Source organism: Leuciscus leuciscus, assembly GCF_965113295.1.
Source record: "Leuciscus leuciscus genome assembly, chromosome: 4".
Classification (NCBI taxonomy): Eukaryota; Metazoa; Chordata; class Actinopteri; order Cypriniformes; family Leuciscidae; genus Leuciscus; species Leuciscus leuciscus.
The window spans coordinates 9,394,949-9,419,230 of record NC_138728.1 but is presented as its reverse complement, the minus strand read 5'-3'; the positions used below and the strand labels follow the sequence as shown (position 1 = coordinate 9,419,230).

Sequence of the window (24,282 nt, the reverse complement as noted above, 5' to 3'; positions counted from 1 at the left end):
ACATCAGTAGAAAGGTAGTGAACAGTTTATTACATATTTATAATTTGGCTAAAATGCTTCAGATATATATAACAACAATCAAAGTATATTTCATAACATACTTTAAACAGCATAAAAAATGTCAGAAAGATGTTATGTGTGTTGTTAATAAATACCAGTGGTGACGTTTTATGACACAAGCACCTAGTCATATCACCGGGAATTGAAAAATCAGTGTCCAAATGTGTAGTGAGCCAGTGTGCTTTACCAGTGCCGAATTTGTGTACACTATATACTGATACGCGAACTAGTGTGCTTACAGTGATGCAATCACAGTCTCTATCTGTATTTTTCTGCCACTTAGATAAAAAGAATGTGAGGCTGGTTGGTGGTAACAGTCGCTGTGCTGGTAGAGTGGAGGTTCTTCATAGAGGTCAGTGGGGAACAGTGTGTCATCATGCCTGGGATTTGTCTGATGCTGCAGTGGTGTGTAGAGAGCTGGACTGTGGAGAACCTGTAGATGCTCTGAGTGATGCTCATTTTGGACAAGGATCAGGACCAATCTGGATGAGTGGTGTGTTATGTACTGGATCAGAGTCAACACTGAAGAACTGTGGGACATCAGGATGGATCGCACTTGCCTGTACTCACAGTCATGATGCCGGTGTCATCTGTTCGGGTGAACAATTTAACTGATTGCCCATTAATTTGTTGTGACATAAGGAATATTTTGTTTGGAAAACTGTTTTTATGTTTATTGTATTTAACTATCAAGCATTTGTTTTTGTCTACTATGCACTGTCATTCCTGTAATATTAACAGGTCATCAACCTTCCAGACTCGTTAATGGATCTCACCTGTGCTCTGGGAGGTTAGAGATACTTGATGATCAGTCGTGGGTTTCAGTGTGTGACGCTGCCTTTGACCAGCAGGATGCAGAGGTTGTGTGTAGAGAGCTGGACTGTGGGGCTCCTGTACAGGTGCTGGGAGAAGATGCTTTTGGCAAAGGAGACGCTCAGATGTGGACACAAGAGATTCAGTGCAGAGGAAATGAATCTCAGATCTCATTTTGCTCAATTTCATTTTCACACAAACAAAACTGTACCAGTGACAATAATGTGGGCCTGATCTGTTCTGGTAAATTATCAATATTCTGTCTCTCTTCATTCTCCTCTGTCAGCTGCATTATACTCTGTTTTAACTTCTGTTCTTTATTCAGGTTACACAGATGCTAAACTGATGAACGGTTCAGAGTTTTGTTCTGGAAGAGTGGAGCTTCGGTTCCTCAATGAATGGGGCTCAGTGTGTGATGCATGCTGGGATATGAGAGCTGCCAGTGTCCTCTGTAGACAGCTGAATTGTGGGATTGCTGTGTCTGTTGTGGGATCAGACTGGTTTGGAGAGGGAAGTGGTGAAATCTGGGCTGATGTGTTTGATTGTTACGGGAATGAAACAAAACTCTCAGAATGTTCCATCTCTTCATGGAGTCGAGCTGAATGTTCTCATAGACGAGATGTTGGAGTCGTCTGCTCTGGTAAACTTATTTGACACTGAGAGCATTATGCTCTTTTTCACCATGTTATAACACAATTCTTATTTTAGTAAAACATGAGATCTTCTCCTCAGATTCCTCTCTGGCTGTTCATGACGGTCTGGTGCGGTTGTCTGGAGAGAGACAGTGTGAAGGGGAGTTGGAAGTTTCCATCCATCAGGTCTGGAGGAGAGTTCTGCTGGACTCCTGGAGTCTCACTGAATCCTCTGTGGTCTGCAGACAGCTGGGCTGTGGCTCTGTGCAGAACTTCTCCGGCTCCTCTTCATCCAGTCCTGAACACAGTCATGAGTGTGTGACGGGCTTCCAGTGCTCTGGGAGTGAAGCTCATCTGGGGAACTGCAGCTCTCCACAGACTCTCAACTGCAGCTCCACACAACAGCTGTCAATCACCTGCCTTGGTGGGAACAACAACATCTGGGCAGATTCTTCAGTTGTTAGTGATCAATAATGTGTTTTTCTCTCTCTGAATATCAGGTCGCGGGTCCATCAGGCTGGTGGGTTCTGGGGGAGACTGTGCAGGGAGGCTGGAGGTTTTTCACAGCGGCTCATGGGGGACAGTGTGTGATGACTCCTGGGATATTAAAGATGCCCATGTGGTGTGCAGACAGCTGCAGTGTGGAGTGGCCCTCAGTAACCAGCAGGTACCAGCCTGGTTTGGTCCTGGTTCTGGACCCATATGGCTGGATGAGGTGGAGTGTGAGGGGAATGAGACGTCCCTGTGGAACTGCTCTTCTCCAGGCTGGGGGAAACATGACTGTCAACACAAGGAGGATGTAGGAGTCGTGTGCTCAGGTAAATGCAACTAAAAAACAAAACTATTTTGTAACATTTAAAATCTAAAATATTTTTGGGTATATTTCAGTCATCCATATATATATGTAAAATTCAGTAGTTGAAATAAATGGAGTTCGATGAAAGCAATTAGGTTGTGTTCATGTTTCCATCTAGAGTTTAAAGAGATCAGGTTAACTGAGGGCTGTGAAGGGAATGTGGAGGTTTTCTACAATGGATCCTGGGGTAATGTGTGCTGGAACCAGATGGAACTAGACACAGTGAGTGTGATCTGTCAAGAGCTGAACTGTGGAAGATCTGGTGCTTTTTCCAATTCTATAACAAGGGTGGAATCAGCTCGTAACTGGCTGGATGAAGTGAAATGTCGACCACATGATTCAAATCTGTGGCAGTGTCCATCTTCACCCTGGAGACAGAATGACTGTGGTGAAGATGAAGTGGCCCAAATCACCTGCTCAGGTAAGGTATAATATAATATATTCTCCACCTGAAGTGCTGCCATGACAGATTCGAACTTCCGTTGTTCTATTTCTGATACTAGATTACTAGATAAAAACAGCAACTGAATTAATTAAACAGAAACTTTTTGAACACTACTAAGAATACAAATAAGCTCAGGGTCAAGCCAATAAAATTAAGGAATTCTGTTTTGAGCACTACCCCACAAACATGTATGAATTGCATTCTGTGCCAAATACTGATGAGACAAAAGGAGCATGGCTTGCAGCACCATAAGTTAAAATACTCCCCAAATAAGGTATATGACTGCTGCTTATTATTTTGTGGACAAAAATCCCACTGAACTTCCCTGCGATCTGCAACTGTATTGGGAAATTAACGCCCACCTGTTATCAGTGTAGTTTAACTCAGGCCGCTTCATGACATCTACTCACATTGAACTCTTGACTGCTGCGGCACTGCCAAAAGACAGTTATTGCGACACTGTAAATTGTCAGCATTATGGAGACTGTTGTGGCAGTTTAATTCACTAAACAATCATCTTTGGCGTAAGAGACAGTCTGGAATCAAATGATCATTAAAAAGTAATTTATTCTTGCAAGAAGGCCCAGTTGCCACACAGAAGTCACAAGTACAGTCTGTGGAACAAGTGCGACCAGGAGGGAGGGGCAGGCCAGTCTTTATACTGTTATCTTCAAGGTTCTCTAAACACTCCATAGACGGATAAGACACTCCACCAGTGATCCTATTATACACTGAACTTTAGTTTAGCTTAACTTACAGTCTGCAAGTCCTAAACTGGACACCCTTTGACCTTAGGGGTCAGGGCTTCAGCCTTCAAAGCTCTCCCCCTCTTTCTCCTGCCTCACAGAAGTTCCACATCAATCATTATATCACATAGTCAGCAACACACAGTAGTCAATCTAGTGTATGTTAATGAAAATCAAAGTAAGTAATGAAAATCAATGAAAATCAAAAATCTCCCATTACACTCCTCCCTTTTTATCATTCATTGATAATTGTTTCATCAAAAACACTCACACAGTACTAATAATCATAATGAAACGTACCAAGTTTAAGTCTTACATCACCCTTATACTTCTCATTTCTGAATTTCATATAACTGATCATACTCTTAAACTAGTAGGAAAAAGATTAAAATGAAAAACTAGTAGGAAAAAAGATTAAAATGAAATAAGCTCAGGCTATTTTCCCAAGGATAGGCCCTTAATTTTACAGCAAGCAGATAAAGTTTTATTCTGAAACCGGGCTAGACGAACGAGCTCTGTCATTGCATCCCCAACACTATAGGTCGGACCCTCAGTCATTTCAGTATAAACAAGAAAAAGTTGGATTATATTTAGTAGGAAAACAACAAAACATGCTATAAAAACACAGATAAAGTAGATAAGAAAATCCCTCATGTTCAAACCCTGCCCTTGTATGCCATCTCGTAACACGGATGGCTACTGCTTTTAACCCTCTTTACATATCATCATCGTTCCATAAAATAAAAACATCAGAAAAATTAAACAAAAATGAAATAAGAAAATAAAAACATAAAGAGAAACATAAAGAAAACATTTGCACCAATCAACTCATTAGATCTATATCAATACTAAGCCCTAGTTTGATTTAATCAAATAAAATCATCAAAATCGTCACAAAACAAATTATTCTGCTAAACTTAAACCATTAGTTGGTCCACATCCTCCTCCAGGTGTGTTGATCATCTCGTTCGCCCCATGGACATTCCGTCTTCACCAATATGACACTTTGCGTGCCGTTGCAATGGGCTTTCCCTCGCTGGCAAGGGAGGTACGTTACTAGCACGTCCTTGATCCCTCACTGCCCTCGGCGTCGGCGCGTGGGGTTGCTGAGGTTGGTTGGTGTAGTCTAAGGTGAGAGGCGTGGACCCAGGTGTCACCCTCTCCAACCACTTTCTGATCATTACAAGATTTTCCCTTAGATCCTGACTGCACCGCCACTGGAATGAACCATTTCCTGCCTGCTGTCACCTGTGAATGCAGACCCTAGCTATTTTGTTATTGACCATTTGTCTAGCCGGTCATCCCTTTTGGTGTGACCTGTGGAATCAACAGCCTGAAACATATTGTCACCAGATCATTTTGCTCACTGAATAGCACTCAGGGTCCTTGTTTTACCTGAAAAACACTCAACCCACTTTGCTCATGTCAACAAAACAATATTTCTACATTTGGAACAGAATCAGTTCTGTTCGACACAATCCATCCTGACATTCTGCCCTGTATCAAAAGTCTGCATGCTCTGTAAAGAAAAACAAATGTCGAGGTTACTGTCAGATAGTAAAGTACGTAGTTTCTTTTGTCTGCGGTGCTGCCGCGGCCTTCGCTGCCGCATCTGTCCTGGCGTTCCCTGTTGAAACAGTCCCTGTTATTAGCACACACATACAACACTTTTGTTAGGGAGAAGAATGACTTCTTGCAGGGTTTTTTCCCCCAGACATCTTTCTCTGCCTCTGAAACAAAACATTACATTCTTCACTCCAAGCCACAATCTCATCTTCTTATCGAAGTATTTGAAGGACAGCGGCCCTCAGTTTCACCGCATATCCTGCCTTTCAGGCCTGTTGTTTGGTCTCTTAAGTCAGTCATCAACAAACATTTTCCAATGTCAAAGTCATCAATTGTTTCTATCAGGTCAGGTCGTGGTGTACAGACTTGGTCAGTATCAGTCAAACAACATTCTCCTTCTTTGTTCAATTCACAATATTCATAAATGTGAAGGGCTCTCTGGATAAGTTGATATTGCCTTCGCCAATGTGTCACTTTTGTTGTTGCCATCAAATCTGTACCATTTTCTCAACTCATAATTGATGACGATCTGCAACTTCACAGTTCAGATTTACATAAATACTTAAACTGATCCAGAAAGTAATTCAAATCAACACCATAAATGTCCAAAATAATTACTGCCAGACAGAGCTTGATGACTAATCACCTTAAAGCTTGCCCCGTGTTCTGTATTGTCTTTTCATCAGATTTTTGGCTTCTTTAAAATTTGTCATTTGCCTTAACCCATCTGTCATGATAAAACTCATTCCAGATGTTAATGACACAATATACACACTATTCAGACGGAATAGCTCCCCTAAACAAACACATACCAAACATGAACCGCTCATATTATCATATTCATATCTTTTGGTGTTTACTCTAAACATATTTAAATTTTAAATAAGATTTTAAACTTCTCATTTTCCTGTAGCTTTGATCTAATTTTACATGGTCTCTTAACCAGTTTCAAAGCACGTCTGTTCATTTTTTTTCATTTTCTCTTAGAAAAATCAGCTGGTTCTCTTTCATCATCTCGTTTCGAGATCCACCTATGGGAAGGGCATCCGTACCTGACCTCTGCAGAAGCATCCAATTGCACCAAGTCTGGCTAGACAGACAGAAGCGCGCAGCCAATGCCAGGTAAGGCCACACCCCCTTACCTAAGGCATATAGCTGTCAGGCGCGCTGCTATTCCTCAGTTGACATTCGCTTCTCGCGATCTCTGCACTGACACAGTTCGGTTGGATTAACGTTACGCTGCTCACTTTCGAGTCTTCAGGAGGACATATCGCCAGATCAGCCTCCGCCAGACGTGAGTGACAGTCGTTTCTTCAGCCTATCCGCTGTGTTTTTTGCATCCGGAGCCGCCCGCGCTCTCGCTGTCCTTCACCTGCTCCTCCTTATACATGGCTGCCCGCCACGGATTTTTCCGAGTTCTTCACCGCTAGCCCACCCATGGCTATGTGACCGTCTAAACAGCCGCTTCTCCGGGGAACAGCCTATCACGACGAGCCTGCCCGGCCGCGTGTGGTGCTCTAATAATCGCCGCTAAGGACCCTCTCGTTCTGCGCTGTTTGCTTGAGCTTAACACGCTCAAGAAGCTTTGGAGAACCCGGAGAATTGCGGTCATTGCACATGTAGCTTTTTACTAAGCCGGCTTTTAGTTGCACGACCCAGCGCGCCGTGCTCGGCCTTTCTGACTCGGATGGGGGACACGGTGATGATGACGCACTACCGGGGGACTCCCGGAGCGCCACCTCTCTAAATATTTGAGCTGACATCAGCCCAATCCGCATTCCCTGAAGAGGACATCTTCGCGGGAAAACCTCACTCTCGTTGACGAACCGGCCGGTTCCGGCGACGGGGATGACGCGGTCCTTTTAGCGTTCCCTAGGCTAGCGCTCACGCAGCTTTGCCTCAGTCCATCCTCCTGGAAGTTTGTGAACGAGCGGCCGTTCGTCTCAACATTGTGTGGCCAGCTCCACAGAGCGCCACCGACCAGGATAGGAATATTTACGACGGGTAAGCGCTGAGACCACCGCCCAGTCTGAGGAAACAACTCTTAAAACTGGAGCGTCCCGCTAGACTGTTAACACGGTCTCACGGGCCTTGATGTGTTACGATTACGTGTTGAGGCTTTCAATTTATGCCTTCCTAGGAAGGCGGCCCCGAAAGCAAGCGGCCTGCCTGTTGTTCGACCGTTGGGAGTATCGAGCCCGCGTTCACGGGCCACGAGGACGTTTAGTGGACGTTGTGTGTGTGTACACCCCCCAAGCGGGGCTGTCGTGAGGAAAAGTACGTAGCAGTGTTACCACACTGCACGCACTTGGTTCCCCTCACCCAGTTATTAAAGGCTTCGGCCCCAGTGTTTCCCAACACAAAACACACACATTACTAAACAACACATTTAACAAACGAATCAAATGAATTCGTGCAGAATTATATATCTGCCAACATAGAGAGCCAATCTCTCTGATCCCATGCATGTCGCCCTGAGTCCGTCCACAAGAGGGCTCCATTGCCTCACAAATCAACTAGCTGGGCTCACACAGCTCAGTTGCGGCTGCCCAGCCATGTGTTTTTAGTGGACGTTGTGTGTGGAAGGCTTCGGCCCCTGTGTTCCCCAACACAAAACACACACATAACTAAATAACACTTTAAAACAAACGAATTAAATAAATCCGTTACAGAGAGAGTATCTCTCTCCGTGGATATTATTTTTCTGCCTGCAGTGTGTTTTTAGTGGACGTTGTGTGTGGAAGGCTTCGGCCCCTGTGTTCCCCAACACAAAACACACACATAACTAAATAACACTTTAAAACATACAAATTAAATAAATCCGTTACAGAGAGAATATCTCTCTCCGCGGATATTATTTTCCTGCCTGCACTTAAGACTGCCCAGTTCATGTGTTCAGGAGATATGTGTGTTTTCCGCCCACTTTCAGGCCTTGTGAGGGAAAGTTTAGCACAGTGGACACCACACTATGTTCCCCTCACTCTGTCAATAAAGGCTCCGGCCCCAGTGTTTGCCCAACACAAAACACACAAAGTTACGAATCAAATGAATTTGTTTTGGAGAGAAGACCTCTCTCCGCAGAGAAAACTTCTCACTGCAGAGGGAGGAAATCCCTCCGAACCCCTGCATGTCGCCTCTAGTGTGCCCACTAGATGGCGCCTTTGCATCACGAATGAACCAGCTGGGCCCATACACCCCCGCTCCGGCCCGAGCGGGGGCGCTCTCGAGTCACGAAGCGGCTTGGCAAGCCATTTCAGAGCCCGAGTGGGTTTTGCGTACCGTAACCTAGGGTTACAGGCTGCAGTTTGCAATAAAACCTCCACTTTTCAACGGCGTTCTCTCTTCTTACACAGAAGAAAATGCCTCACACATTCTGAAAGAGGAAATTTCCTCCCTCCTAAACAAGGGAGCGATTCAGATGGTGCCACCCAATCTTATAAACCATGGTTTTTATTCCTGGTATTTTTATGTTTCCAAAAGGCGTGGTGCCCCACGCCCTATATGGACCTTCGAATGTTGAACAAACATTTGAGGAAATACAATTTCAGAATGTGACACAAGGCTCTCTCGCCCGTGCCATAAAGCAGAACGACTGGTTCACATCAGTCGATCTGAAAGATGCTTTCTTTCACATAAGTATCTACCCTCCACACAGGAAATATCTTCGTCTCGCCTACCAAGGCATTTGTTACGAATTCACAGTTCTTCCGTTCGGGCGAAATTTGAGTCCCCGAACTTTCTGTCTGTGTGCGGAGGCGGGCGTGGCGCCCCTGAGACTATCAGGGCTGAGAATTCTGAATTACATATACGATTGGTTCATCATAGCCAAATCGAAGGAGAGGTGTCGCGGGACACCGGCCGGGTGCTCGCGCACATCACATCCCTCGGGTTCAAGGTGAATGCGAGCAAAAACAATCTGACTCCCAGTCAGAATGTCTTTTTCCTGGGCTTGGAATTGAACTCAGTCTCCTTGCGAGCGCGTCTCTCTCAAGAGCGCGTTCGCTCTCTGATGAACTGTCTGTCTCAGTTCAGAGAAGGGGCGAGAGTACAATATCGCACATGCCTCAGGCTGCAGGGTCTCATGGCTTCATCTATCCAAGTTGTGCCGTTGGGTCTCCTGAGAATGAGAGCGTTCACGAAATGGGTTTTGTCACTACATTTCAGCCCGATTCGCGATCTCTGCCGCTCGGTAACAGTGACGCGCGCCTGCTCGGCGGCCCTGCGCCATTGGGAGAGCGAGAACTTTACGCTCGGGGAACCCCCTTGGGACGGTTACGATGCGGAAAGTTGTGACGACAGATGCGTCCTTAACAGGCTGGGGAACCACCCAGGAAGGCAGAATGGTGAACGGTCTGTGGCTGAGCAGACTACGTTCAGCGCACATGAACTATTTAGAGCTTTTACCATTTGGAAAGCTCTGAATCATTTTCTGCCTCGCCTGCAGGGACATCCCGTTCTAGTACGGTGCAATAATACCACGGCAGTGGCTTATCAACCGTCAGGGCGGCATGCGCTCGTCGAAACTCCACGCTCTAGCTTACAGGCTGTTGGTGTGGAGCAGACGGGTTTTTCTGTCATTACGCGTGACTCATGTTCGGGCATTCTGAACAGAGGCGCGGATCTGCTATCGAGGGGAAACCCAATCTAAGGGGATTGGCGTCTTCACCCGCAGATAGTGGAGATGTTATGGATGAGATTTAGACAGGCAGCCATAGATCTTTTCGCCTCGCGCGAAAACCACCATTGTCCTATGTTCTACTCGACTAAAGGACGTGGACGCGCCCCTCAGGGCAGACGCACTGGCCCACCCATGGCCCAAAGTGCTGCTGTATGCTTTTCCTCCCCTGTGCCTGATATTTTCACACTGGCCAGGGTGAGAGAGCACGGCCTGTCTCTCATTCTGATAGCACCCAGGTGGCTCAAAGCCCCGTGGCTGGCAGAGATAATCCCTCTGTTGTACGCCGAGCCATGGCGCCTTCCCCCTCGCACGGACATACTGTCCCAAGCCAACGGGGAGATTTACCACCCCCACCCGGACAGGGTGACTCTCTGGGCCTGGCCTGTGAGAGGACGAACCTAAATGCACTGGGGCTCCCGCCGCGTGTAATCGCCACTACTCAGAATGCCAGGGCCGTTTCCACACGATCCCTATATGGCTGGAAGTGGCAAGTGTTCGAAGGGTGGTGTGATGGGCGTGGTCTCACATCTTATCAGTGCTCGGTGCCTGATATTTTGTGTTTCCTGCAAGACCTCATGGAAAGAGGCAGGTCCTTTTCCACCATTAAGGTCTACCTGGCTGCGTTTTCAGCCTGTCATGTGGGTTTTGAGGGCTCCACCGTCAGGCAGCACCCTCTAACCCGCAGTCTTATGAAGGGTGCACGCCGCTCTTTGCCGGTCATCAGGAGATCTGTTCCAGGGTAGGACCTCTCCATGGTGCTGGAAGCGCGGTCTCTTTATCCTTTTGAGCCTCTGGGAAGTATTTCCCTTAAGCTGCTGTCCCTCAAGACAGCTTTGCTCTCGGCCTTGGCATCTGCTAAACGTGTCAGTGAGCTACATGCACTCTCGGTTCAACCCTCGTGCGCCAAATTCTCCCTAAGTGGAGATAAGGTTTCCCTTAAGCCTAACCCGGCCTTCATGCCGAAATGCTTCCCTGTGTTCACTTCGGAGGTTTTGGAGCTATCCGCTTTTCACCCTCCACCCTTTGCCTCCTCGGAGGATCAGGGGCTGAATGCTCTGTGTCCCGGTCGCGCTCTGCAAGCATGTATGACCAGGACCAGTGCTTTCCGCAAGAGCGACCAGCTCTTTGTTTCAAGGGCTCCCCCGCACAAGGGGAGTCCCATTTCAAAGCAATGCCTCTCACATTGGCTTGTGGACGCTATACTATGGCTTATGAAGCAAAGGGAGTGCAGCCCCCAGGGGGCATCAGAGCTCATTCTACAAGGGGCTTAGCCGCCTCTTGGGCTTTGTTCAGGGGAGTGCCACTGCAAGACATCTGCTCCGCGGCCAGCTGGGCCTCTCCTCATACCTTTGAGCGTTACTACCGGTTGGATGTCACCAGAACCTCGGTGGCACACTCGGTCCTAGGGGTAGGGTCCTCTTAGCCCTTTCCCACAGCCCCGTTGGGTTAACCAACGAAGAGTGAATGGGCCGGCTGGCCATGTTCATTCCTGTCACCAAGCATTCGCATTCCTTCTTGGGTTTAGCTATGTGCATTGGTGGTGCGGGGGCCATTATCATGTATGGGTCTCATGCATGTTTCATGCCCTGCTTGTCCACAGCAGTTTAGCGTGGCATCACCCTTGCAGGGTCATGTTTGTGGGACGTGTCAGGCACCGCCTCTCTGAGGTGACCGTCCTTCTCTGGCCTTCAGAACCTCACTGTGAGTGTATTGGGCAATCGGGGAGCTGTCCATGTCTCTCCCATAGGTGGATCTCGAAACGAGATGATGAAAGAGAACAATAGGTTACTGTCGTAACCCCGGTTCTCTGAAACATCGAGTGGAGAGATCCACCAGCTTCGCCCCGCTTGCCGCACGAGAAGCGAATATACTTACTGAGGAATAGCAGCGCGCCTGACAGCTATATGCCTTAGGTAAGGGGGTGTGGCCTTACCTGGCATTGGCTGCGCGCTTCTGTCTGTCTAGCCAGACTTGGTGCAATTGGATGCTTCTGCAGAGGTCAGGTACGGATGCCCTTCCCATAGGTGGATCTCTCCACTCGATGTTTCAGAGAACCGGGGTTACGACAGTAACCTATTGGTTGTTCTTGTTCATTATCATTATTTTGCTTCAGCTTGCTTTATCAGGCCGATAACAGAAAGACAGACAGAGTACCCTTCCTCCACTCAGCAGTCTCTCTCACTATAAACAGATAATCTTTTCAACAGCCCCCTAAGACTGTAACTAAATAAATCATAGTCTAGAACCCTTAATAGTTCACAAATTTTAAAATACAAATGTTTAACTCAAATTAGTACCATTACAACAATCTAAAATACATTATGCTATGAGCATTTCTAAGGTTATCTTTAGTTTAAATGCTCAATTCACCTAACCTTTGTTATCCAGAAATTTCTCTTACTCATCACAAGCTGTCTTCATCTTTAGCCACCAACATGTCTAATGACCTTCAGGAGTTAAAACTATCTTACAGACATATTATTTCAATATCAACACTTCTATAGTTTTTTCCCTTGCCCATAAGGCAACCAGCATCATGTTCCTGACATAAATTAAGTTTTGTTACTGTCTCCACAACAAATAATGACAGTCCCCTCATGGTCTCAGCTGGCTCTTGAAAGCCCATTCCCATTAGCTCTTAATCTATAATTTTCTTCTCTTCAGGGTGTTGTCCCCTGACATAGTTGCAGACACTTGTCATAATGAAAAACAAGTCATGCAATGAATGCGGTTTTCTGGTGAGTGGTATATAGAGGAACTCACATTTTCTGGGTCTGGCGTGCCGTAACTCCTCACAGCCCATCCGTCCTCTCAGTGATCTGCTGATGCTGCTGGCCACTCACAGTCACCTGCTCAACTCTAATACCTTTCTCACATAAAAACACCTCCCCATTATGGAGATGCCCAGTGTTTGTGGCGTGACTTCCCCTGTCTTAGGTTGACCTTTGGCCAAAAGATCTTACCCGTCTTTGGGGTAAGCACTTCGTACACACTTGGTTACCGCTCTTTCCCATCACGAAATCAGTTTTCCCCAACAGACTCAGTTGTTTTCTGGAGCTTAGGAAAGGCACATTCAAGAGTCACCAGAGCACTCTGGACTGCCTAATGTTAACACAGGGAGACAGGTTAATAACAACAGTATTTAATCACAAAAATCTGTTAAATCTGTCCGAATCAGCAAAATCTCAGTGAATTTTAATCACATCCATCTATTCAGTGTACTGTTACATCTGTAGCCGGAGCCATCAGCCCTGTTTCATGGTGGAGGCTAAAATCAGACAAAGAAGTTACTGGTCCTGAATTAAACTAGTCAAAAACGTCCCTTCTATCGTTTAAGACTTCTTTAAAGTAATTCAGTTTTACTTTTAAAACATTTACAAATTTCCCTTTGAATGTATGAAATCTGAACTGCCTTGTAGCATGATTTCTTTTAACATCCATGTCTATGGTTTTCAACTAAAACACTGTGCCTTACTATATTATCTTATTATCATTTATGACACAGGCTCAGATAACAGCTTTTAGCTGACATTGAATGAGAGAGAGACCCTGAAGCATTTAGGACTGGTACACTGCACTCTCATAAACTTCTAAAATCAAACTTTATCTACCATCTTTTAACTCTAGCCCAGCGTAAGGCATCTTTGCCAGAAATGACATGCATTTTCAAATAAACATAATTTTATATTTGTCTTTTGCACACATCAGGGAATTTAGACATTACAAATTTTCACTCAGATCGTGTCTCTGTCGCACTGGTCGTTTCAGCCACAGCACACACCAGATTCAGATAAGCAAACTGTTTCAGCCAATCACAAGCTTATCTTCTTAAAGCAAAACATCAGCTCCTAGTTCTTTCATGGTCAACACTATTCCATCCACGTTCAAAACACTTAACAATCTGTTTGTTTAATCAGATGCCTTTCTACACATTTTACATTTAGCAACTCATCAGCTCCTTCAAAAGGATTCCCGACTTAAATCTTTCAACCTTCTTTTAACCTTCAATCTTCTTACGACTTCCATCTATCAACTTTCCTTTAACTTTCTTTTCTACCTCACTTACTCGTACGTTCTTTTCACTTTCTTTAACACTGCGTTCACTTTCTTAGTTCTTTCTCAGACTACTTTCAAACCAACACATTCTCACCCCAAATCGTCACTTTTTCGTCACTTTCAACCATGCTTCAATATCCGACGCACAAAGCACCCTTTAGCGTCCATATGTGACGCTTCGGTTATGGGTAGGTTTAGGCGTCATGTAACTGACGCTTTCGAAAGTTCGTCAATATCCGACGCACAAAGCACCCTTTAGCGTCCATATGTGACGCTTCGGTTATGGGTAGGTTTAGGTATGTGGTAGGGTTATGCGTCTCATATGGACGCTAAAGGGTGCTTTGTGCGTCGGATATTGAAGCATGGTTGAAAGTGACGAAAAAGTGACGTTTTGGGTATGAGAACGGGCTGTTCAAACACACATTAATACACGTCACTTTCACATTATCACTTTCTTTTCTGAGTGTCCATTTACAATTACGGGCTAAATGGCCCTGCTGACCACAATTAAAACACTCTCTTTGCCTATAGTTTGATCATTGAGCTTGCAAACGACTCTAACTTACTGCACACCCTTGAAGCAGTGTGTCCCAATCAGGAATGTAAACAGAGCCACTGATAAGCAGTTCTCTGTATTCTTTTACAGTCCACCAGTGGCAGATTCAATCACATAGCCGAATCATAATCTTCATCATTATCATTGGCAGCACTTTAATTTCATAAGTTGCAAAGAAAATCACTCAACATTTACTTGCCTTTTTTTTTTGTAATCATCGGAAGCAATACAAGGCTAAAAATGAAAAATTTTCAGTTTCTTTCTTTGTTTAGCCAGTCAAGTTGTTGTTTAAATTTCCAAACACAATCAAAACCCTGACTACCATTTACTTAATCATTTCTCCACATTTCTTTGAAGTGAGCTTCAGAGCACAGCTGCTTACAGCGTTTGCTCTCTTCTGTCCTCTATCAAATGGTTAGTCTGCATATTCAACTTAATGTTATCATTATTTTCTCAGTCCCTAAAATGCACAGACAGCCATTATAGCTGCCTCCTCCTTCAACTCTTGTTACGAAAATTCTCTAGACATCATTATTTTACCAATAAAATATATAATTGTTCCCCATTCTGCTTAATAAAACCTTTGTTCACTTAATTTGACTTGCATGCATTTTGCCCATATGTTTCTTCATTGCACAGTATACCGGTGTGCAGTATTTACTATTAGATGTCCCCATAATGGCTGTTATTTTCCTTCTTTCACTATTGCCTGTGGATTTTACTTCAGCGCGCTCAATCTGACTTTTCACCGTAAATCAGGAAAGGTTGGAATTAATTTTTCTGCATACTCTCAATTGACTCCCTGGAAGTGTTCCAGTGATCAATTATTTCAGCTCCTATTAATCTCACAATAACGAGTACTCGGCTTCGGTCTGGACAATCGCTCAACCTGCCTAGGTCTCAATTTCCTCGCCCTTTTTAAAAGCCTCCCTTTCCTCGTACCACAGCTCTAGCTTCAGTTCTTAAACACAGCCATTATGGTTCATCCACAAAATTTTATTTTCCAAATCCCCAAATGAAAAAATACATTTGCTATCTCTTACCCAAGATTTTCTGTTGCCACCTGGATTCTTTCTGATTCCAGTGGAGTTCCTCCTGGCCCTGATAGCAGTTGGCTCTTCTCTCTCAATTCTGCGAGGTAAGACTAAAGCCTGGTGCTTCAGGATGATCAGTCGTCAATCCGCTTTACTCAGGGCCAGAAGAAACCGCCATGGAATCCCACTTCTGACACCAACTGTTGTGGCAGTTTAATTCACTAAACAATCATCTTTGGCGTAAGAGACAGTCTGGAATCAAATGATCATTAAAAAGTAATTTATTCTTGCAAGATGGCCCAGTTGCCACACAGAAGTCACAAGTACAGTCTGTGGAACAAGTGCGACCAGGAGGGAGGGGCAGGCCAGTCTTTATACTGTTATCTTCAAGGTTCTCTAAACACTCCATAGACGGATAAGACACTCCACCAGTGATCCTATTATACACTGAACTTTAGTTTAGCTTAACTTACAGTCTGCAAGTCCTAAACTGGACACCCTTTGACCTTAGGGGTCAGGGCTTCAGCCTTCAAAGCTCTCCCCCTCTTTCTCCTGCCTCACAGAAGTTCCACATCAATCATTATATCACATAGTCAGCAACACACATAGTAGTCAATCTAGTCTAGTGTATGTTAATGAAAATCAAAGTAAGTAATGAAAATCAATGAAAATCTAAAATCTCCCATTACAAGACACATCCTTTTTTTGGTAACACTTTACAAAAATGTTTCATTAGTTAACATTAGCATGTTTATTAATAAACATTAACAAAAATGAATAATGTTTATAATGCTCTAACTTGTGAATCCAGAACATAAAAGTCTTGAATCCCCTCGAAGCTATTTGACATGGTCTACATCTCCCTACCAGAGACAGTGTTCAGGTATGATGGCATTTGTTCATTTGATGGCAAAGAACATCATAACAGTCATGTGACCAGAATAGTATCTTCTGGATATTAATGTGTTGTCTTCTATGTGCAATTTAGAACGCCTTCCTCTCAGACTGAGTGGAGGTTTGGGCCGGTGCTCTGGGAGGCTGGAGGTGTATCATAACGCTGTGTGGGGTTCAGTATGTGCTGATCTGTGGGACATCAGCGATGCTCAGGTGGTCTGCAGGCAGCTGGGTTGTGGAGCAGCACTGAGGGCTGATGGGAATTCAGTCTTTGGTGCTGGTGAAGGTGTTGTGTGGCTGAACAGAGTCGAGTGCAGAGGGAATGAGATTCACCTGTGGGACTGTCCTCTCTCCCTGAAGAACCACACTGACTGCTCCCACAAAGAGCACGCTGGACTCACCTGTGCAAGTCAGAGCAAAACACTGAGCAATAGTAGTCATTTTAATACTAATAATCTTTGTCTATTTGCAGGATTTTTAATGTGTTTGTGTCTGTTTTGCCAGATCTGTCAGAGTCCACTACTCCTGCCACAACAACATCAGTTTCTCCTCCAGTTTCTCAGACAGTGCGCTCAACATCAGTCACTCCTCCACAAACTCCTCCAGTGTCTCTCTCTGTGCTTGTGGTTGTACTGGGAGTTTTGCTCTTACTGCTCTTAGTGCCACTGCTTAAACTGATTCAGCAGAACAGAGTGATGAGGAGAGGTAGGAGAGATCCAGAGACTGTCATATTGTGTCTTATTCAGTGTGTGATCAGTCATGTGTTGTGAACTGACAGCAGGTTTGTCTGTCTACACTCACAGCTCTCTCTAAGAGGAGACACAGGACGACGACTGAGGCCGTTTATGAGGAGATTCATCACAGACCCACTAATAGACAGATTTTCTTCACTCAGAGGGGTGAGTAAATGTCATAGAGTCTGATTTTAGGAGATCATAATCACTTTATTCATAGCGGAGAGTAGAGTTAATCACATATATCCATTTGAGGGACTTTTGTATGTTATCTGAAATTATACAGTGTTAGTGTTGAGATTCAAAGGAAGTGGGGATTTTGGCTGATTTACGATTGTGAACGTGTGTGTCCGATGAATCTACTTCTCCATAATAGGAAGTGTCCTTTCAGAAGAACAGAATTCTGGGTATGAAGATGCTGATGAGCTTCTTTCAGGTTAGAGGACTCAAATATAAATCAATATAACTCAAATCTTATCTTCTACATACAGAAATGAATGAATGTTACAGTAAATTAATTAAAAACATTCACTTAGCAGGTTACTAAGTTTAAATTATATAAACCATTCAGCATCATGTAATAATTCAGATAAGGATTTGTTGAATCTTTTGTTTCTTTCATCTACTCTTTTTAAAGCAAATTTTGCAGGAGGGGCCGCACCTGACTACTATAATGACATCACCACCACTGAAGGGTCAAATAAAGGTCAGTGAGTTTAACTCATTTCACTAAATTAAATGAACTATTGGGCATCTGAATAGTTAAAGCAGTTTTTGTTTATTTCCTCCTTGCTGTTAACTCATTTAGAAGAGCAGCAAATCACACCTGAGAATTATGATGATATAATCACTGTTGGACTGAGATCTCGTGATACAGGTTTATTTCTTATTATCATTTCTACAGGTTTTAACAATATAGATTTATATGCATAATTATACATTTGCACTGTTTCAAAATCCCAAATTGTGCACATTTAATGGATGCATTTAATTTTTCATTATTTTGTTTATTTGTCTCTTTTGATTTGCCAGAAAACTATGATGATGTCATCATTGTACGACAATTCTCCAATGATAAAGCAGGTGTGGGATTCAAATCACTCTCTCAAATTACAATTTTTTCCTTTGTTTGTTTATTTGATTGTCTTATTGTCAAATTATAGTGGCATTTATACTCATGTAATTAATAATAGAAACATTTATATCAGAGGGTGTTCAGGAGGAGTATGATGATGTGAAGAATATCAGGGAATATATGAGTGACATGTTTGGTACGTTACTGACACCTTTTTACCTTACACTGAATGTTTACGTTTAGTTTTTTATAATCACTTTCAAATATAAATTTCTGAGATCATGATAGTTCATTTAACTTGACTGCCAATTTTGATGTGTTCATTTATAATGCTTTTTAAAGCATATATTGATAAATTAATTTGCTCTTGTTTTCTACTAACAGACTATGATGATGTGGAGGAGGAGCCAGGAAAACAGGGAGGGACTTTATAACTGAAACCACACCCACTGCCTCAAATCCTTTTAAAGCATTTAAGTTTTCTGCAGAGTTTAAGTGTCTTAGATACAAGTTTCCACTGCTGTCCACCAATCTTTTATGTAACATTTTGGATGCTTTAACTTCCACTGCTCCAGTCTTTAATATTTCACAGCATCTTCAACCTATAAAACATATCATATTTCTTTTGAATGTAGACCCACTGATGGTGGAAATATATATTTAGCTAAAGAACTTTGGAATGTACTTTGGGAAATAAGTTTACAAACAGCAGCTGTGATCAAGGATCTTTCCCTCAAAAGAATGTAATGACTCTTTGAACTGAGCAGAAGAGCATGTTGTTCACTTTATGTCCCGCAGAGGTTTTTTTTACAGTCAGACATATACAGCATGTACATTTGTACTTGTTCATTTGTTTTATGTACTTGTTTTATATTTGAATCCAATTTTTTATGTTTTTTTTATTTATTTATTAATTTTAATGTTTTCTAATTAGCAATTAAAATCAGACTGACTATGTGCATGGATATTATGTCATTATTATTATATTGTGAAATTGGGGAATGTTGCAAACTTTTTTTGTACACAAAATGCTAAATTCAAAAAAGTTCTATGAAATATTGTAAACTGTTATTCTGTAGCAGTACTTGATATGTCTCTCTGTCTTAGTGTTTGTGGTCAGCAGTTAGTTTTCAGTGCTTGTATCTCTTCTCTGCAGGTGTCAGACTTTGGCGCTGTATGTACACTGAAGTGTTTCCCACATTCACTCTCATGACGGCTGGGTGAGTTTATCATGTGTGTGTCTCCTCAGTAAAGTGTGTCTGTAAGGTGGAGTCCTGTTCATCAGCAGTGGGGTTACACTATATTGCCAAAAGTATTGGGGCACCCCTCCAAATCATTGAATTCAGGTGTTCCAATCACTTCCATGGCCACAGTTGTATAAAATCAAGCACCTAGGCATCCAGACTGCTTCTACAAACATTTGTGAAAGAATGGGTCGCTCTCAGGAGCTCAGTGAATTCAAGCATGGTACCGTGGTAGCTTTCCACCTGTGCAATAAGTCCATTTGTGAAATTTCATCACTACAAAATATTCCACAGTCAACTGTTAGTGGTATTATAACAAAGTAGAAGCAATTGGGAATAACAGCAACTCAGCCACGAAGTGGTAGGCCAAGTAAAATCAGAGCGGGGTCAGCGCATGCTGAGACACAGTGTGCAGTAGTCACTAACTTTCTGCAGAGTCAATAGCTACAGACCTTGTAACAGAGACGGGTGTGCCAACTGCCACAAAGAGGCCCCAAAGGTGTTTCAAACAGTAGCAGCACCACTGCTCTGAATGTACCGGCAGATGGAGGCGTAAAAATGAAGTGACAAAGTCAAAAGTTCGGTGTTTATTCCAATAAGTGAAAAAAATTAAGGTTTTCCAATAGAGTGCAAGTGGTATTTACAGTGAAAATCCAAAAAAGACTAAACAAAAATAAAATAAACTGTTCAAAGTTATTCACAAACAAACTTTTGGCTATGCCAATAAATTGACCCAAAACAGAGCAACACCTACAAACCAACTCACACTAACAACACTGAGAGGCCCTCTTAAAAAGGCTAAGCCCGTCTTACTTGGATTAAACCATTTAGTGATTAAAGGTAATAAAGAAATTTAAGAAAGACAAAAAAAAATAGATTTAACAGTAACAACGAGATAAACTGTTAGAATAATACAAAATTATATAAACATTGGAAACAAAACAAACTCAATTAATTATTAATGTTTAACAATGTTTAACGAAGGATCAAACAGAACACAAATCTCCCCCACACTGTGCCTTCTATTGGCGGGAAAGAGATCTTCAAAAATGGTGGCAGTTACTGTGACCGGGTTTTGTCTGCTGGTATGGGAAAATGTTCCAGTACGTAAGTATGACAATTTATATTATGCAAGTGGTTAATTGAAAACAACAAACATTTAACATGGTTACCGGTCTTGTTTGATTTCTTAACACAATACATAAATGAACATAGTGAAATTAATGACTCAGTAAATGTTAAACTAAAGAAAAAGGGCATGGTGAGGACAGGAACAACACTAAATACACAATCAGTCACACACACATATCTGTGTTAACTGGTGTTAAAATTTGTGCAAAACAGATAATGTGTTATGTTAGTATGAAAACTATATGTATGCATGTATCTTCTGAGACCACGGTCATAATAAGAGTCCTTTTACAAAATAAGAGTCTCTAGTCACAGAGCCTCACTGTGACATTTCCCCCTCCCTCTCCAGACACCGCCTGTGGTGTCCTCGAGAGAAAGTCTGCAGAGTAATTTTGTGACCCTGACTTGTGCAGCACCTCAAAATCAAACGGTTGCATGGCCAGAAACCACTGCGAGCATTTGTGTCTTTCATGCGGCCTAACCAGGCCAATGCTCAGTGATCAGTTTCCAACCGGAATTTTCATCCAAGCAAATAATACCTTAAAGAGTCCAGGGCCCACTTAACAGCAAGGCACTCCTTTTCAACAGTGGAATAGTTTAGGCTACCTCTCTGGGCAGGAGTTTCCTACTGATGTATACAACTGGCTTGAAGGAGTAGGCTACAGCACCAATGCCACGTTGTGAGGCATCAGTCTGTACTGTGAACAGTTTCCCAAAATCAGGACTCTGAAGAATTGGCTCCTGACATAGTGCATCCTTTAAGTCTTTAATGTCCCTGACAACCTCTGTAGTCCCATTTAGCCACTCGTTAGCAACAGCATTTTAAAAGACAAGTAAAAGCTTTTAAAAGATCACAAGAGCGTATTACTGATGTATTTTATATTGTTGAATGAAACATGAAAATATCTTGAGCTTGTGTTAACCACAGGCCTTATTTCAAGCATTTAACCAAAAACCTATTCAAAAAACTCATTGACTTCAGGCTGATGGAACCGAAAGTGCTAAAATGCTAATATGTTTCTGTGTCTACCTGTTTGGCCTACAAAAATACATCATCCCTAGTCTGGCTATCAGGCCAGCTGACAGTCTTGCCTGGGCCCGGGACGAGATAATCTTAGATGTTACATATTTTTTCCACAAATAGGCCTATTTTAAAATGTTTATCTTAATAATTCCATAATTTAATGACTACACTGGGCCTGGGACAACAGACCCGTTTGTCCCCCCCTGTCGGTGGGCGTGCTGGCTATCACCAGACCAAGCTCAATCTTTTAAGATTGAACATTGGTCTGGGGAGTCTGCTATGTATACTTCTACATACAGAAGAAACAAGATGCCGAGCACTGTGCAGCATATTCCTGCTCAAATCGGCGGACCATCGCAAACAGGGCTCTGGGGATTACTTTTCACAAGTAAGACTTAACATTACCGTACTATTGGTTGTATTTTGTGAATAGAATATTACCAGAGAGTTGAGAAGGAGCAAGGATCTTTGATATTACTGTACTGAAATCATAGCCAGCTAGCTAGGCTATGTTCACTGCACCGGCCGGTGAAAATCAGTTCGGTATTCAGTGAGGTATGATTATTAAATGCGCTGACAGCTCATTGCACCTGCCAAACAGATTACACTGAGTGGAGCGGGTGACCGGTCCAAGATGGCGGCCCCACGACTCGTCAGCGCCAGTAGCCAGTAGCGGTCGATGCGGCGTCTACTGTCTATTATGTCTATGGGTTTACCCAGTCTACATCATCCCTGCACCACTCTATACAAGGGCGCTTAGCAGAAATAAAGCACACAGGCTCACTCTGCTGGAAATAAGATGAACAACAAGCTCACCTTCACTTTGACAATTATGGTTTTTGTGGGCCATTTGAAACAAACCACTTTTGTGCAATATGAGAATTATCTTGAGAAAGTGATGAGATGTTTCACACAATACATTTTAAGGAGAATGTCTTTTCTGCCTCCTTTTTACTTTTTTTTAAATTCCTATTTTGCAATGGTATTTAATTTAAAGAGTTGAGTTTATTACGTGTTAATATCAAGCTAACATATGTAGCCTATACACTAATACCACAGTTAGTTATCAGAGCTTTTATCTCTTCTCTGCAGGTGTTGGGCTTTGATGCTGTAAATAAACTGGAGAGTTTCCGGTCTCCTGTAAGTCAAGACTCAAGAGTGTGTGTGTGTGTGTGTGTGTGTGTGTGTGTGTGTGTGTGTGTGTGTGTGTGTGTGTGTGTGTGTGTGTGTGTGTGTGTGTGTGTGTGTGTGTGTGTGTGTGTGTGTGTGTGTGTGTGTGTGTGTGTGTGTGTGTGTGTGTGTGTGTGTGAGAGTTTCTGCATCCCCTCAGTCTTGATGGGTGGGGAGGAGGAGTTCATCAGCACTGACAGTTATATATATATATATATATGGAGAAGATCATAAATGCCTCCTCTGATTTGTCACTGAAGTTGTTTGATGATTTCCTCTGTTCTGTCTAATAAGGTAACAGCGAGTGTGATTGGAGGGTTTTGAACCTCTTTCTCTCTCATTAAGGGGGCTGAGAGAGGACGCCTGTACTTCTGTATCATCAGTGCGGAGAAGCTTGTACTGGATGTTGAATTAATCAAGCAGAGAGAGATGGAGAGATGCCTGACACTCATTTTACTGTCTTCAATTATAATACTCATCACAGCTGGTAAGTAGACATGAAATGAAAGAGATTAAGTTGTTTTTAGAAATGAAGGGGTCAGACTATGTTCTAGGTTTTTTTTCCCACTTAGATTTGGTCTCACTGTAACCAAGATTTTTATTTGTAAAGAACATTATTAATAATATTTCATAAAACAACATTACTTCTGTTGACTGAGTACTGATTTTAAATGAACAATTTTGAATTGTTTTCCTTATTGTACAAGGCAATGACGACATCAGCATAGAAAAAACAATGGACAAATACAACATAAGAAAGATACAAATTAAAAACCTGCTTTAATTTTTTCAGGTATACAGTAAAGGTTTAACAGCAGCATTCAAGTAAGAAATGTAATTAAATAATAATCAAATCAAACGGCATAGTCTTTACTGTATGAATAGTATGTTAATGAGGCAATAAAGCTTCAACCCCAGTGTTTCCAAATAGCACAGCAGTAATGTCTTTATGAACTTCTTTACTTACAAGATTGGTAATATTAGAGAGAAAATTATAACTATGCAACCGTCTGCTACAGTATCGCCATGGGCGTCAGTTTGGTTTGAAATGTGCTGGGGACAGAGACGCATTCGGAAGTGCATTTTCAGAAGTGCTGGGTACAATGACGCATTCATTTTTTTTCTCTCTTTCGTGCAGGTTATGTTTTGAAAGATGATGTCCTGTAGCTCAGGCACTTTTCAACAGGCCCACCCAAAAAAAAAAAAAATTTTACTATAGCCTATTCGAATTTTGTCAATAATAAAAAAAATAAAAAAACGGCAATAAGCTCATAATTTGTGCTAAAATAGTGTTTAGTTTTAAAAACCATTTTAAAAAGCTGGTTATATTTTGTTGTTTCTGCGCAAGTTCAGCAGACAGTGAGGTTCGGGTTTGTTCCGATCAGAGCTCGTGAGTGGAGAGCCATTTCTGAATATTCCGCTCCGCTCGTTCATTCCGCAGGGTCGCTCGCTCACCAGATGTCCTGTTGCCTGGTTCGAAATCGAAAATATGTGGAATAAGGGCTGCTTCCGACTAAAAGTTTTTTTTTTTTCTAGTTAGTAGTTGTTCATTGAAGTCATTCGTGGAC

General features: G+C 42.7%; 1 protein-coding gene across 1 annotated transcript in view; it reads left to right on the top strand.

Moving 5' to 3' along the window:
• Positions 1-24,282, top strand: part of LOC309496473 (antigen WC1.1) — a 43,551-nt gene that overhangs the window by 8,128 nt on the left and 11,141 nt on the right. Inside the window, exons 6-18 of the mRNA XM_082166462.1 lie at positions 344-658; positions 802-1,116; positions 1,199-1,513; positions 1,606-1,929; positions 2,006-2,323; positions 2,480-2,782; positions 16,431-16,745; positions 16,841-17,041; positions 17,140-17,235; positions 17,708-17,776; positions 17,879-17,947; positions 18,103-18,153; positions 19,302-19,365. Coding sequence (XP_082022588.1) covers positions 344-658; positions 802-1,116; positions 1,199-1,513; positions 1,606-1,929; positions 2,006-2,323; positions 2,480-2,782; positions 16,431-16,745; positions 16,841-17,041; positions 17,140-17,235; positions 17,708-17,776; positions 17,879-17,947; positions 18,103-18,153; positions 19,302-19,365 — 2,755 coding nt within the window. The remainder of the gene's footprint in view (positions 1-343; positions 659-801; positions 1,117-1,198; positions 1,514-1,605; positions 1,930-2,005; positions 2,324-2,479; positions 2,783-16,430; positions 16,746-16,840; positions 17,042-17,139; positions 17,236-17,707; positions 17,777-17,878; positions 17,948-18,102; positions 18,154-19,301; positions 19,366-24,282) is intronic.